The 15,717-nt window shown below is 36.7% G+C and overlaps 1 protein-coding gene across 2 annotated transcripts in view; it reads left to right on the top strand.

Annotated features, from left to right (window-relative positions):
- CPS1 (carbamoyl-phosphate synthase 1) overlaps window positions 1-15,717 on the top strand; it is a 370,424-nt gene that overhangs the window by 305,882 nt on the left and 48,825 nt on the right. For both annotated transcript variants that reach the window (XM_047870099.1, XM_047870100.1), the window contains one exon: window positions 256-374. In XM_047870099.1, the coding sequence (XP_047726055.1) occupies window positions 256-374 (119 nt within the window). The remainder of the gene's footprint in view (window positions 1-255; window positions 375-15,717) is intronic.

Below are 15,717 nucleotides of genomic sequence, written 5' to 3'. Positions count from 1 at the left end.
ATAAAAAGCAGGAGATCTTTCTAAGCACACACAGCTCTGATTAACTCAAGGCGTCTCCTTGGTATGCCATTTGGGATACAGTTGGTAGCGTCAGTAGGTTTCTTGGGAGGAACATCAATGATAGGCTATTGGTTCCGTTCTCAGTCTATAGCCTTGGGCTCTCTGAGTGAGGGGGAGGAGTGGCTGCTATAGGTTTTCAACCAAATAAGACACTTATAAAATGGGTGCCAAAGAAAGTGTGTCTTCTTTTGGCAGGCCTTGGAAGACAACATGTCCCTTGATGAGATCATGAAGCTCACATCCATTGACAAGTGGTTTTTGTATAAGATGCGTGACATTTTAAACATGGAAAAGACACTGAAAGGGCTCAACAGGTAAGGCAGTGTCCTCTGATTTGCTCCAGATACTTTCTGTGTAACTTTCGTCCTCTCTTACCCTCAAGCATTTGGCCAAAATTCTGCTTCAATGGAGTAAATAGTGCCAAGATTGGAAAGCAGGAGCCACAGCCACAAGAAATGGCAGTTTTAGATGTTTAATTTACCTTTTGAAAGGTATCTTCTAATATTCTTAGCTACCTTGAACCCCTACCACTGCCATCAAACATAGTGATATTTTATTAAGTATTTTGAAGTTATAAAAATTGGGATACATTTATGAACTCATGTGCTATTTGACTTTCCAAAAATTACCTAGATTAAAATTTTATCAGTCAATAATTAAATGAATAATATTCCTATCTTCAATAACATTTCTAAGTTCTGAGTTCTATTTTTCTTTTTTAATATCAATCTACATATTGCTATATATTGATGGGCAAATGTATTCCTTTTGCATTTTACTGATATTTTTTAACATCGGGACTTCCAGTTCAGCATACAAATAAGCCACATTCAAGTTTCTGTTAATAGATTCTTTACCTCTCACTAATTTACATTTTTATCTCCTTCATGGCCAATTATTTTTAAAATTTCATTTCATGTTCAGAATATTCTGATAATGTCAGTGCTTTAAAATCTACTTTTTTATTTTCATGAGAAGACCGTTTGTTGGGGCACCTCAGGCTTATGAAATCACAGATAGGTTTTAAACATGGATCTTTGATAAGAGGAACATTTATTACGAATCTAAGGAAGACAGTATAATCTTCTTTAGCTTCTCCCTTTAAGAGGGTTCTGGAATATACTGTTATTAGAAAGAAGTCTCACCTACAAGCCTAGGTATACGTTTAGAGAGAGGGAAACGTTTTGTTTGCATAAATGATTCCCAAATGATTTGAGAAAATGTAAAAATATTAATCATTTCAAATTTCGTTGAAGACAGTGGAGGTTCTCAAAATCTACCTCTGTAGACCTCTGTTACCTCTGTTACCGTGTTTACCTAATCAAGATGCACACAAACAAGGCAATAATACCTCTTGCTTTTCTTTAGGAGCAATATGAGGTACTTTTTCATCTATTGAACAGTTGCCCACAACAAATGCTTGGTTTTGAAAATTGGGGATTCCAATCTGCCAAAAATGAAACTAGCTGTGGTTGCCTATAAGTCATCCTTTCTAGTGGTCACATAAAATGAACAGTAGATAGCAAATATGTTAAGAATTGAGCCCATACATTCATCTTAGAATTTTGCTGACTTGAGGTTTCTTTTCTTGGTTTGTGAGGCCAGCAGAACTTCCATGTTGAATTATATAGTCTGTTTCACTGTTTTCAGTTTCAGACAACTGATTGCAAATGCCTGTGAAACCACTCCAATTAAAACCACATGAGGGTGCTAGAAACTTAGAGTATGCCAATCACAGCAGAGAGGAGACCTGGGGTGAAAAATAGCAGATGTTATTGTGATTTAAATTTTCACTTCATATACATTCTGATTTGGGGACAAATTCTATGTTTCAATTGAATAGTTTTTGTTGCAACCAGAAAGCAGGTTGAAATTCTAACTAAGCAGAAATAAGTGGATGGGTGATAGTGAAAAAGTCCTCGGAGGATTAGACCCATACTGTTAGAGATCACTTATAATATCTTTTGACTTCCACATTCTGTTGCATTTATTTGCTAATGATTTAACATTTTTAGTTTCTGTTTCCATTCTTGTTCACAATGATCAACATTAAAATTTTTTATATAAATCTTTCAATAATTCAAAAGATTCCAAAAAAATTATACGTAAAATTATCTTTTGTCTCAAGAATTCAACAGGTATTAATAAACCTAAATCCTGAATTCATTATTTTCTGAATGATACTTTACTGTTTATTATTATTATTTTTTTGAAGTGGTATAGATGCACACACAGCAATTTGATAATGATTATTATTTAGAAGTGTTAGATAGAGGGGCGTCTGGTTAGCTCAGTCTGTTGGGCTTCTGACTTTGGCTCAGGTCATGGTCTCGCAGTGCGTGGGTTCGAGCCCCACATCAGGCTCTGTGCTGACAACTCGGAGCCTGGAGCCTGTTTCAGATTCTGTGTCTCCGTCTCTCTCTGCCCCTCTCCTGCTCACACTCTGTCTGTCTGCCTGTCTGTCTGTCTCTCTAAAAAACACATAAATATTTAGAAAAAAAAAGAAAGAGGTGCTAGATAGATTAAAAAAAGACTAGATGGGCCCTGAAGCTACCTGTCTCAGTCATTCTGTGGTACATAGAAGTCTAAATAGAGGTCTAAAGTTGGATAGATGTCACGGCTGATGGAGTATAAGTATGTAGGGCTTGAGTTTTATTGTCCTATTTTGGTTATCTTCACCGTTACCCTGGATTATGATATCTCCTGCTTTTTCGCAGACCTCTAAATATCCAAACAGGCTTAGTCATCAAGGCAGATTCTGCTCCAACAGTAATAATAACTATTATCAGTTGGCATTATGTAGCTGAATTGTTTCTTACCTATTCGCAGAAAGTTTACAAAGATTAGTTCTTTTCCCTTTGCATTCATCTGTGGTTCACTTCGTTTCAAAATCTCAACTGTTCCAGCACTGGAAAGGCTCACTTTAGATGTGGGCCCAGGAGGTAGCTATTTATTTGGGGTGATTTGAGATGGCCCCTAAATTATCTTACCTCAATATATCTCTGGTGCCAATGTGCCCAGGTCCCTTTGCATTCTTTTTAGGTACCTGGGGAAATAGGCAGTGGGGATCTCAGCTGGGAGAAGAGCAGAAGCTTAAACATAGGACAAAGTATAGAATGATACATGTGGGTTAGGTTTCACTCAGTTCCTTTCTCATGTGTTGGAAGAGTATAGGCTAAGGAGCTAGTCAGATAATAGGTGTGAAGTCTTCCCCGCTGTGGACTCATGGGCATGTCACCGCCCTCACTTCTCTGGCCTCACATTCTTTCTGCTAATGTCTGCCTTATACTTTTGTTGTGAGGCTTAAACAAATATAAATATAAAGGACACCTGGAACATGATGAGTGCTCAACAAGGTTTTCCCTCTGAAAATGAAAATGCTACTTATGATGATGAAGGGTATTTTGCGATTTTAGATATATGCATTTAAAGACAATTTTTAGAGTCACAATTTACATTTGCTTACATATTTTACAGTGTATCATTTCTTAATTTTCTTTATGATGCATTGTCACCTTATTTTAAAACCAGATCTTTTTAAAAAAAGAAGCAATGATAGCGAGTCATACAGATGCTATTCTTATCACAAGATCAATAACACTCCATTATGCTAATGAACAAAAATTCCCACTCTACCGTTGTTAATCATGCTAAGATTCTTCTAAAATCCAATAAACACGTTTACTAGCAGAGGATGAGAATATCATTCGAATTGATGGCCAATCTATGACTTGTATTTACATATGGTCATCTGAAATGAAGTTCAGAATTTGAATCCTAAATGGAATATACCCACATATTTGGTATATATGTGAATGCCCACAGACTGGAGTGGGGAAAACAATGATTGTAACGACGTTGGCATTATGGAAATAACTGACGAGTTTTCCATGTCTGTGAGAAAGCGGAAATTATATAAGTTCCTTTCCTTGAAGGGTGGAGATGAGCATGTATCGTGCTGAGGATGATGTATGAAACCCCAGCCTTTTTTAGGGCTGAGATGTTGGACCACTCTTAGAATAATCGACCTGGCGTCCCTGCTGCAAATGCCTGCTCCCATCAGAACTCAGTTTGCCATCTCCAGTACATGAGTATAGCAATGGGAGCCCTCAGGAGACTTCCAGAGCAATAGCCATTCTTACCAATTTAGGTGATAACCATTATTCAGACAGCTTCAGCAAAAAATTTCTCTTCCCCACTCGAGTTCACTGACTTTCTCCTTTTCCTCTTAAATTGTTTATTGCTGCCCAAGGGCATGCTAGGAAAGTTGACTGTTCTAGGCAGTTCCCCAAATTTATAAGCTGGTGTAGTGGCATTAACCGACCTAGAGTGATAACATATTTTACAGTGAATTCCTTTAGGTTTTCAAAAGTTTCTCTTTATTCAAAGTGATATGAGTTGTATCATATAGGATTCCAATGCCTGTTATTCATATCCATTGGGATTTAGATGTTTAATCTATTAACTTCCCATTAGTGGATCACTTTCCAAGAAGTTTAAGAAAACTTAAGTCTGTCGAATTTTTAGTGGAACAGCAACATTTACATAGACTCTATCCGCTGGCCTTCACAACTGAACTATTCACATTTTAATATGGCTATTTTCCCCACACTCGCTCATCTTACCAACACCGTCTCTTTCACACCTAATGCTCCTCCCCTATAGCATTTTCATAAATGCTCATGACAAGAAAAAATATACTTATTTTGATCTATTAAAAATTAGAAAAATCTCACCTGTAATCCTTTCCTCCATTAGCATATAGATAGATTCAATTTTGGTCATGCAAATAAATCTGACCTGGAGGGCAGAAGTACAAGTACCATAAATCAAATGTCAAATGTCTTCATCAGCTAGGTTCTCCTGATATAGCTGATTCCCTTAGGTAATAAAAGAATGGATTTAGAATTATATCTTTTAGTACAGAAACTTGAGCTTTGATTCAGTCAAGCAATTCTGAATGCCTTCCAAGTATAAGATAATAATCGCAAAATTTGTAGACTACGTATCAGTAGCTACTCTAGCTACATTATTTCATTTAATTTTTACCACGACCTAAGGAAGTCAGTAGTTATCCTGATTTTATAGATAGCAAGCTGAGGTACAGAGATATTTAGCTATTTCCTTGCGATCACATGCTAATAAATGACAAATTCGAGATCAAACCTGAGCAGGACTCCAGGGCCTAGGATGTTTGATATTTCACCCCTGTGCTATATGTAAGTGTGTGTATATGTATATACACACATATATATGTATGTGTGCACTCACACATATAATTGTATATATTATGGTTAGAGGTGTGGAAAGGTGAATTATATACATTATATATACATCTGGGGGAAATAAGGTTACATGTCATAGACAGTTTAAAAAAAGGTTTATTTATTTTATTTCAAGAGAGAGAGCTTGAGCAGGGAAGGGGCAGAGAGCTGGAGAGAGGGAGAATCCCGAGCAGGCTCTGGGTTGTCAGCGCAGAGCTCACTGTGGGGCTCAATCCCAAGAACTGTGAGATCATGACCTAAACCTAAATCAAGAGTCAGACGTTTAACCAACCGAGCCACCTGGGTGCCCCTACACTTTCAATGTAGTAACAGTAGTCCATAAAGGGATAGTTGTCCCATCACTGTAGAACTAGCACATATGATAAGTTTCCCCTATGTTAGGAAGTAATAGACAAGCACAGGTACACAGATCTCTCAGTTGAACCCCTTTTGCTGTAAGGAAGGAAGGAAGTCAACTATAAGAAAGCTTTTTTTGTAAGCAGGGACTATTTCAGGATACAATACTCCAAACATTTTTATTTATAATATCACATTGGATTAGCAATTTTAGATTGAAAGACAGTAATGATGCCTAAAAAACAGCAACATGAACAGGCAAGAAAAAAAATGTGAGGGTGCTGATTACCAGCTTCGAGCAATTGCTTGTCTTCTGCCTGTAACTATTTTTAATTTCTTTATTTTCTTATTTTGATTTTTGGGTGCTTTAACTATTTCTGATTGACCTATCAAAAGGAAACTGTTTTCGTCCAATTTAGATGTTTAAAAATAGGGTCTATGACCATTGACATACAGTTTATATCATGTAAATATAGGAAGCTAAGATTTGGATCTATTTCTCCATTAATTGTCGACACAAATTTAATTTACTATGGATTAAAGTATGAATTGTTCAGAAATTGCTTTTGTCTAATATCCTATAGGCTTCTTTTTTTAATGTTTTAATTCTGATAACATTAATATTCTCTTCCCCCTTCACTGCCACTTACTGCTACATTCAATGGAGGAAAAAAGAGTAAAGTGTGCTTTTGAAGGGTCCAATTTTCATCTGAACATCACTGTGTTCAGTGTGATAAACTGTGTCCATTGGCGAGTGCTGAAAAATCATAGGTGTGCCTATTGCTTAGGAAAACAATCTAGGGCAAACCTGGTGAGTTCCACTTGGGCATTCAAGTGCTAAATTGAGCTCAGTAAAGTTGGCCATTTCCCTGCAGCCACAAACTTCTGGCAGATGTAATAATGCAGGTGTCACCTTAGCTGGAACACTCCCTTTGAATGTCCTCTCCTACACATGTTAGTTTCTATTGACTTTTTATTTAACTTGCTCATGAGGCATGGCAAAACCAGACAGGAACATTTTGTGCTTATATTTGATTAAAGTTTTTCGGGGGGGAAAGTGCCACCAAAAAGTTGTTAAAACTTATATGTAAGACAGAGAAATGTCAGTACTTCACTCTCTAAAGGTAATTTACATTTTCTGATAGAAAAAAATGAATAATGAACAACTTTCATCTTAAAGGATACTAGATACAGAAATAACTTAGGGAAAGAAATATATATATTTCCTTACATATGACATATAATTAATTGCATGTTATAATTTTGATGATACTTCACTATGACATATGCTTGTGATACCAATGACCATTTTCCCTACTCCAGTCTGTGGACATCCATATATATATATATATATATATATATATATATATATATATATTAAGTATGTGGGTATTTAATATTTTTAATGTTTAATGAGATGGTGATGGTTGGACACTTTAGTGGAAACCGTTGATTTGATCTGCAATCAATGGGTATGTCCTGTGACCTCACTGCCAACTCACACTATCTTTCTGAGTCTCAGTTTCACTGTAGTAAAAAAAAAATACTCCCCTCTTAATTTACTGGAAGGCTGTGCAACTAAGATGAATATATGATATATTATGTATGAAGTGATTAACCCTAAAGGAAAACAACTTTATCATTTACTACATATTACCATTCTACAGTTTTAGTCATCATACCCTAAATAACTTATCTAATAAACTTATTCAAGAATACTAAAAACTTTTACATAAAAGAGGTTTTTTTTTCTATGTAAAAGAGGAGTATTACTGTGGGAATTTCCATGCCTCTGTGAACTAATGCCAAGAATACATTTTATTTTTAATTCATTTTTATGTTCCATGTGATATTTTAGGTGATGTCATAGATTTCATAGGCCTTCACTAATTTTTTAACTAATCATTTATTGAATCAGATATAAAGTAAAAGCTTACATCAAATATCTAATGTTCTGAGAATCTTAATTGAATTCACTATTTAAATAGTGTTTACATATGTGTATTTTGAAAGTGGGAGAGAGAACTTGATTCTATCACGGGCAAGATAAATGTTTTACCCAAACTGTTTCAGAGTGATATTTAGATAATTCACAAGATGAATATTATATATTTTGTGTGTATTGATTCTTAAATGTTTGATAGTTCAAAAATCTTAAGTTGACTTAAAATAACATATAGTCATAATTAGCATGTATGTGCCTCTTAAGAGTCAAGAATTAATAGATTATATCCCTATGTCAATATTTCTGATTTCAGCATGATGAGTTATATATTTTCTTGATGGCAGTTCTCTTTATTAGGAGCTCTTATTGGACCATATGGTATTTGTTCAGCTACTCAGTTATTATATTTATTGGGGACCTGCTATATGTAAGGCATGGTACTAGGCCCAGTGACATTTGTCAATGGATAATTGTTAGTCATTAACCTGCCTTCAATGGGTTTGTAATCTATTTTCAAAGATTAAATATATATACATGGTTATACATAAGGCAGATACTTTTAACAGATCAACTAGAGTCAGGAACACAAAGCTGGAAAAGTTAAGTAGAGGTTAAAATAAAAGTTCTAAGACCTTTGCAGAAGTTTTCTCATGTAAGTATCAATTTAAGGTTTCCTAGAAGGTGTGCATCCCTCCCTCATATTTTATAAATGAAACAATGCCTCAGATGTTTAAGTAAATTTTCAAGATTTCAGAGGTAGTGCATGTTGGAGTCAGGATTTAAGTTCAGGACTTTCAGAATCCAAGGACAACATATATCCCTTCTCTATATCACAAAATATATACTTCAATATATTCCAGTGCCATGGAAGCCAAGGAAAGAGAGGTTTTAACACAAAACAAATAAAAATAGGAAGACACTTTCACCAATATTGCAGGGTTTAGGGAGAGCAGAGAGGGAGAGAATCGAGTAAGTCTACCAAATTTGATGATCCGGAGGAAGGACAGGAACTAGTCTATAAGGACCAAATATGCAAGAAGAAAGAGGTGACGGGAAAATGGATGAATTTTACTTAGGAAGTAACAAATTGTGTTTGCTCTTCTATTGTTATATTTCTGTTATGTTTCATAAAAATGAGAATCTTACTATAAATAAATCAACTCTATGAACAGAAATTAAAGTGAATATTATCAGCTATGGTTCAATATAAGTAGCAGCTGGAACCACAGTTTCATTTCATTGTTTTGTAATTATTTGATGCATGCTAGTAACATCCTCCAATTAAACTGTAAGTTCCATCACAGCAAATTCCAAATATCATAAGGTCTTAGTAGACTTTTATTATAAATTTTTCTTACAAGGCTTTGTTGATTTGTGTAAACAAAGAATAAAGTTCACTATGCTAAGGTATAGCATCAGCTCTGAAACAGATATGAATGGCTTCCAATTCTTTATGATCATATATTTTCTTTGGCATTGGCATATGATGTCTTCCATCAAGTAAACACTCAAAAGCACTGGGGCACCTGGGTGGCTCTGTCAGTTAAGTGTCCAACTTCGGCTCGGGTCATGATCTCAGGGTTCATGAGTTCGAGCACCACGTGGGGCTCAGTGCTGATAGCTCGGAGCCTGGAGCTTGCTTCAGATTCTGTGTCTCCCTCTCTCTCTGCCCCTCCCTCGCTCATGCTCTGTCTCTCTCTGTCTCTCTCTCAAAAATAAATATTAAACAAAAAAATTAAAAAAAAATATTACAAAAATATTTGTGTAAGATGCCCATGAAATAAATGAATAAATATTCTTGGGAGAAAGTGAAAATCATAATTTCTTAGTCATGGCAAAGAAGGGAAGTTGAAGTACAGGAAAACATGTTTATAGTTCCTAGTTGCTCCAAGAGACTCACAAAATGATGGCCTGAAAAACATATAGTCTAAGATATACACTCACTGTGTTGGAAGACATTGTAAATCAGCATCTCTACACTTTCATTCTTTAAGTGACTGTATATCTACTGTTTAGGTAGGAATACTTTGAATAAACTGTTTTCTAATAACAGGGGGTTTATCTAATTGTTTTATATTATCAAATAGAGATTGTATATACTGGAAGCATTATAATTCCTGTCTGGGCATGAAAAAAAAATCTCGATGGTCCCTTGAGAATAGGCCAAAATTATATTTTTTATTAAAAACAAGGAAGTATCTAGGTTTTCAATATTGCAGATGTTTTTAAAAATTTTTGTGAAAAATGTTCACAAGTATTTACAATGGTAATGAAGTTTCTAATTTAATTAACCTGCAAGAAGGTTAAGGCAAAAAATACAGACTAACAATATTTATAATACAGAGATCCGTATTTCTCTGGTGACCTTAAATGCATTTCTGTTACAATACAGGTAGAAAATACCACTATTCTATTTTTGTGGATGGTGAAACTGAGTCACATCGAGGCGTGTGTCATAGTACATGTCACACCAGTCAGGGGAAAGCAAGGAATCTAGCCCAGGGCTTCTGCCTGCGGTTCTAATCACTAACCCTTTTCAAAAGCTTCTTTTTAGAGATATGACTTTTAAATCAGACAGCTGGAGATCAGTTCCTCCTTAGCTGTCAACTTGTGAGCTGTGTGTTTTCCTCTCTGAATCCTTGACCTCACTTAGAGCAGAAGCTTTGTAAGAGATGTGCCCTTCTCTAGAACTCTTGTGGGGAAAACACAGGGGCCTGGCAGGGAGAAAGCCCTGGTGAGTCACCTTTAAAAAAATATAAGCAGAATTTTCAAGGATATGGAGACCCGGGATAAGGGTTTTCCTTTTACATTTTGCCATATTTCAAATAAAAGACTGTATACATATGCACACATACACATCCATTTAATTTTGCTTTAAATAAGAGGTAAACACCTCTTCCTCCATGTTAACGCAGGTCAGTGAAAAGCTCCTGATGTATACAATGGAAATGACCTTTACACAAAATAATCTACCTCTGCTGTAGTTATAGAAGCTAGATAATCAATCACTCAACGACCCCCCCCCCCCCGAAATTTTTCATCTGTTATTCATACCTGAAATGTCTTTATGGAGGCATCAAGCCTCTGAGGCAGCCCTTGAAGGTGAAGTACATGATTGCTGGCCTGAGGAGCATAGGGTGGTGGCCGTGCTTCCTAACAGCGTAGAAAATGTTTGGGTGCACATGCTCTCCAGAAGATCAGTTGTTATTTGCAGGGAGTACACAGTGTGGTGGCCCTCATGGCCTTGAGGCATAGATACATAAGAATGTTGCAGAGGAGGGAAAAGTCTGTGAAACGCTGAGGTGCTGGGGCCTAAGGTAGATGACTCAGCGGTTGTGTTCTGATTAACTGCTCTTCCTGCTTTCTCCCTCCTCTTCCTCTCTCTCCTCTCTTGGACCAGCTCTTCCCCTTCTTCCTCATCCCCTGGCATTTGCACTTACGAAGCACTTATTACCTGCTTGGCCCGGTGCTAGCAGTTCACGTGTTAATAATTTCATCCGGGTTGATGTGATTGTTTTTCTCAGCAGAGTTGGAGCCTGACTCTAGATTTGGCCAGTGATACATACCTAAGGTTGAAACAGGCAGTTTCCCTGTTCAACACAATGATAATAATGTAATCATGTCATGTAATGTCATGTCATGTAGTCACATCAGTATTAGTGTGACCATGGTGACATTACAGATACCACCTCAAACCCTACCCTACCACACCTGCTCTTTAGCTATTGGACTCACTTAATGGACCATCTTTGCTCTAGGCATCTTGAAAGGAGAGCAACTCAATTTGCTCTTGAGTATATTCATTAGCATGAACTAAATGAGACTTTTTGCTGTCATGGGTGGTAATGATTATGTTTATGTCTTCTTCTGGAAAACATTCGGTGATAAAGATTTTTGATTTCCATGTAGGTAGTGATCCTCAAATTAACATAGATCTCATGTGACATGTCATCAGGAATTTACTTCTAGAATTTTTCCACATCTTCCTAGAAATGACTTTCCATTAGGAAAAGGCTTTCTAGAAAAGGCTTTTTTGCTCATTAAGAACTAGAAAAATTTGATCAAAAATTATTTCTATGTATGTTACGTTTAGCAAGAAAACAAAATCTATGCAGTGTTTATTGGTAGCTAGGCTTCGGTTAAGTGATTTATTTTAATTAGATTCTAAGTAATAGTTTCTAGAAGTCAAAGAAAGTTATATATTGAAAGTTGTACATTTGTTGTGTGGAACAACACACATGATAGTTGGAAAGCTATTCTACGGAAACATGACTTGCTTTAAACAAAGGTAATTGAGAGGTCTTAAAATATAGGGCTTTCAAATAAATTTATTTGTGAAATAACAGATTTTCAAACCTCAAAGAATGCTTGTTTAATCTCAGCTTTCTACTGAGGCCTTGTACAGCATTTATTTTTGTTTGTTGGATTTAAATTCTGGACCCATAAGAAACCTATATTTATGGGAAAATCCAGGATTTTGCTTACTGTATACATCTTAATTTGGGGGAAAGAGTATATTGAATGGATTTCAAATTATAAGTAAATGTATTAATCAGAAATAACAGAAGCAATATTCCATAGTATGCACTTCTCCCTTTAGTTCAGTCTGATCAGGTGAAGGCTGTTTGATTAATAAAAGCATGCTGTTTTGAACATACAGAACACTCTCTTTTTAAAATTTTTTTTTAAACATTTATTTATTTTTGAAAGATAGAGAGAGACAGAGCACAAGTGAGGGAGGGGCAGATAGGAAGACACAGAATTGGAAGCAGGCTCCAGGCTCTGAGCTGTCAGCACAGAGCCCGACACAGGGCTCAACTCCATGAACGCTGAGATCATGACCTGAGCTGAAGCCAGAAGCTTAACTGAGCCACCCAGGTGCCCCAGAATACTTTTTTTAATGTTTATTTTTGAAAGAGAGAGAGACAGAGAGTAGAGTGAATGAGGGGCAGAGAGAGAGGGAGACACAGAATCTGAAGCAAGCTCCAGGTTCTGAGCTGTTAGCACAGAGCCTGATGTGGAACTTGAACTCACGAACCCTGAGATCATGACCTGAGCTGAAGTCAGATGTTTAACTGACTGAGCCACCCAAGTGCCCCAGAACACTTTCTTTTACACTAATAGACGTGACTTACTACTGTGACAGGGTGGTTTCCACCTATTTTTCATCATTACCAAATCTATGGCAGAGAATAAGAGTCACAGCATTGTCAACTAGGAATCAATGAGATATAAAATGTGATTTATTGCGGCTCAAAAATTACAAGAAACCTATATTAGGTCATTTTCCCCATTATTATTACTTGGTATTCATAGAAAATAATCATGATATTATAGTCAGTAGTATATAAGTACTTACCAGATTGAAAGTAACACCACAATATTTCTGGATTATTGGGGTCACTAAAGATGAGTAAAAAAATGAACATAAGATTCATAAATTAAAAAGTGCCTACTTAAAAATATCTACAGTATCAATTGCTTTATAAGCTTTTCCTCTGGAGGATTCTGTTGTTTTTAGTACCCTTTAAGGTGAAATGCAGTTTTAAGTGTATCATCCCTTGAAAATGATCACCTGGGATAGTGTAGCATTATTGCAGTGGTGCTAAGTGGACCCAGATCCTAACAGATAGTTTTCCTGATGGCATGCTTTCAACATGAACATTGGACCCAGGTATTGTTTGTCCCTTAGATGAGAGGTAAAGATCAAGGTTTTCTTTAATTTCTCCAAATACCTCACTGCTATACAGAATCAAAACACAGTGCTTTCAATAATTAGGAGAAAATTGTAGTATTCACCCAATTGCCCAGGTTTCATCCTTTTGCTTTTCTAAATACTACCGCTGCTTTTGAAAAAAATGTCTTTTGCATTTCTCTTTTTTTTTAATGTTTGTTTATTTTTGAGACAGAGCACGAGTGGGAGAGGGGCAGAGAGAGAGAGAGAGAGAGAGAGAGAGAGAGAGAGAGAGACAGAATCCGAGTGAGTCTCCAGGCTCTGAGCTGTCAGCACAGAGCCTGATGTGGGCCTGAACTTACAGACTGTGAGATCCTGACCTGAGCTGAAGTCGGGTGCTTAACCAACTGAGCCACCCAGGTGCTTAACCAACTTTTGCATTTCTCTTAAGGAAAGAGGTAACAGCCTGTCTTTTTGAAAGAAAAGATGAGAAGACAAATTACTTCTCCCCCGATTGCATGATTGTGATTGTGGCATGGTCTCAAACCTGTGAAGTGCCAAAAATAATCCGCAAAGCCATGCAAAACTGAGGGAGAGGCTGACGTGAGGGTGTTGGGGTAGAGAACATGTGCCTTAACTCAGTTTTCTGTCCTTAAAGCAGGTGTAGTTACAGAGCATCAGGCCCTAGTGCTTCTCTCAGCTTCTGCCTTTTAGGGGATTTTTAAAAAGAAGATAATAATAAAATCGCAAGCCCATCCCATAATTGTAGGCCAAGTGGAGTGCTCATTTTCACATTAGAGCTTGTGCAATCTGGAGGGAAATTTGTTTAGTATTACTTGTGAGTTGGTGGATCAGATAAAAGCCAGTCAAGTGGAAGAGAGGACTGTGTGAAGTGTGCTGGGTCCCCTGGTAATTGCGATGCTGCAGGCGTTTCACCAGTCAGTTAATAGATTTCCCCAGTTCCTTTATGCCAGGTGAAAATTTCCTCATTAAGGGGAATTTATTCCATTTCCTTTTATCATTTATTATTGAAGACTAAGTGTGAGTGGAGGAAGTTTCGGAGATGACAGGGTAGAATTTTAAACAACAACAACAACAACAAAATCTACATTGGAAGTCGGGGAGAGAGAGAGAGAGAGAGAGAGAGAGAGAGGAGGAGAAAGGCTCCTATTGTTTATACAACCAGAGAACACAACAGAGACTTGCCTTGGTAGAGGCTGAGCCATGCTGTCTCACCACTAAAAGATTATGGCAAGGAATGTAAAAGTCTGATTGTTTTGAAGATGTTCCTCCCCCTCCAAAATTTCAGAACTGTCATTTTGTGCTGCTAAGTGGAGAGGAACTAGAGATTTTGAAAAGGCCAGCATCACAGCTATTTGGTGTTTCTTTGTTTTATTGTTTAGATGCTATTATGCAATGATGAAAGTGTAACTTTTGAAGAGTTTGCCCTTGAACGCTGAAGGCAAGGAAAGCTGGAAGGGGAAAGACGAGTTATATCTGTAGCAAGCTTTAGAGGACACAGTGAAGATAAACACAAACATACTAGTACACACAAATGTGTACCTGATAATAGGATAATTTATTGTGCATATTTTAAAAATGTGTGCTTTTGTGCAATGTGCCCCATTCAGCTGATCACATTTCTTGCTTGGGATAATGCTCCCTTGATTTACAATATAATATAAATGGAGCATTCCCTATTGAGGCTTCAAAAGGCAGTCTTGAATTACAAATTCAGCATTTATATTTCTTTTAGTAATTATTCTATTTTGAGTTTGTTCCAAATTAAGGTTTTTATTTTCCTTTTGAAAAATAGAAATATTATAGCCCTGTCTCACTAAAATAAGCTTTCATCTAACTTGATTTTTCAAAAAAATCTCGCTCTGATGGAAGTTCTTTTTAGCAGGCAAAATGGAAGACAGCCCAATATGGGCAGATAAAGACAAGGAACATGTGTCTGAATCTCCACATTGTTAAATGAGCTTTATGTTCACTTAAGATTATTCATCTTGCATTTGACTCTGAAGAGGTTTAACCTTATCTAAATCACTGGCCCAAAGCTAATGAATCGTGTCTTCAAACTGTCTCTTCTTTTATTTTATTATAATGGGACTCAAAATAAAATTTTGTATCGGAACAAGTAGGGAATAAAGTCAATTTTCTTCCGTATGTAATGACATGCCAGCCAGCTTTGTGTTATGCAAAAGCAGCAGAGAAAGTGAATGAGGGAAATGTAGAGAGGGAGGCAAGCCACTTCCTGTCTTGGTATTCTACATATCCAGGAGTATTAGGGTAGCATGGAATGTGGGAAGGGACCTACATTATCCATGTCTTTGTGATTGCCATGGTGGGTCAGAATCAACATGTGTTTTCTCAGTGAGGATTGGCAAGTGTTTCGCACTATTTTATGAACATGT

This window comes from Prionailurus viverrinus, chromosome C1 (genome assembly GCF_022837055.1).
Source record: "Prionailurus viverrinus isolate Anna chromosome C1, UM_Priviv_1.0, whole genome shotgun sequence".
NCBI classification, from domain to species: Eukaryota; Metazoa; Chordata; class Mammalia; order Carnivora; family Felidae; genus Prionailurus; species Prionailurus viverrinus.
This window is presented reverse-complemented; position numbering and strand designations above follow the sequence as displayed.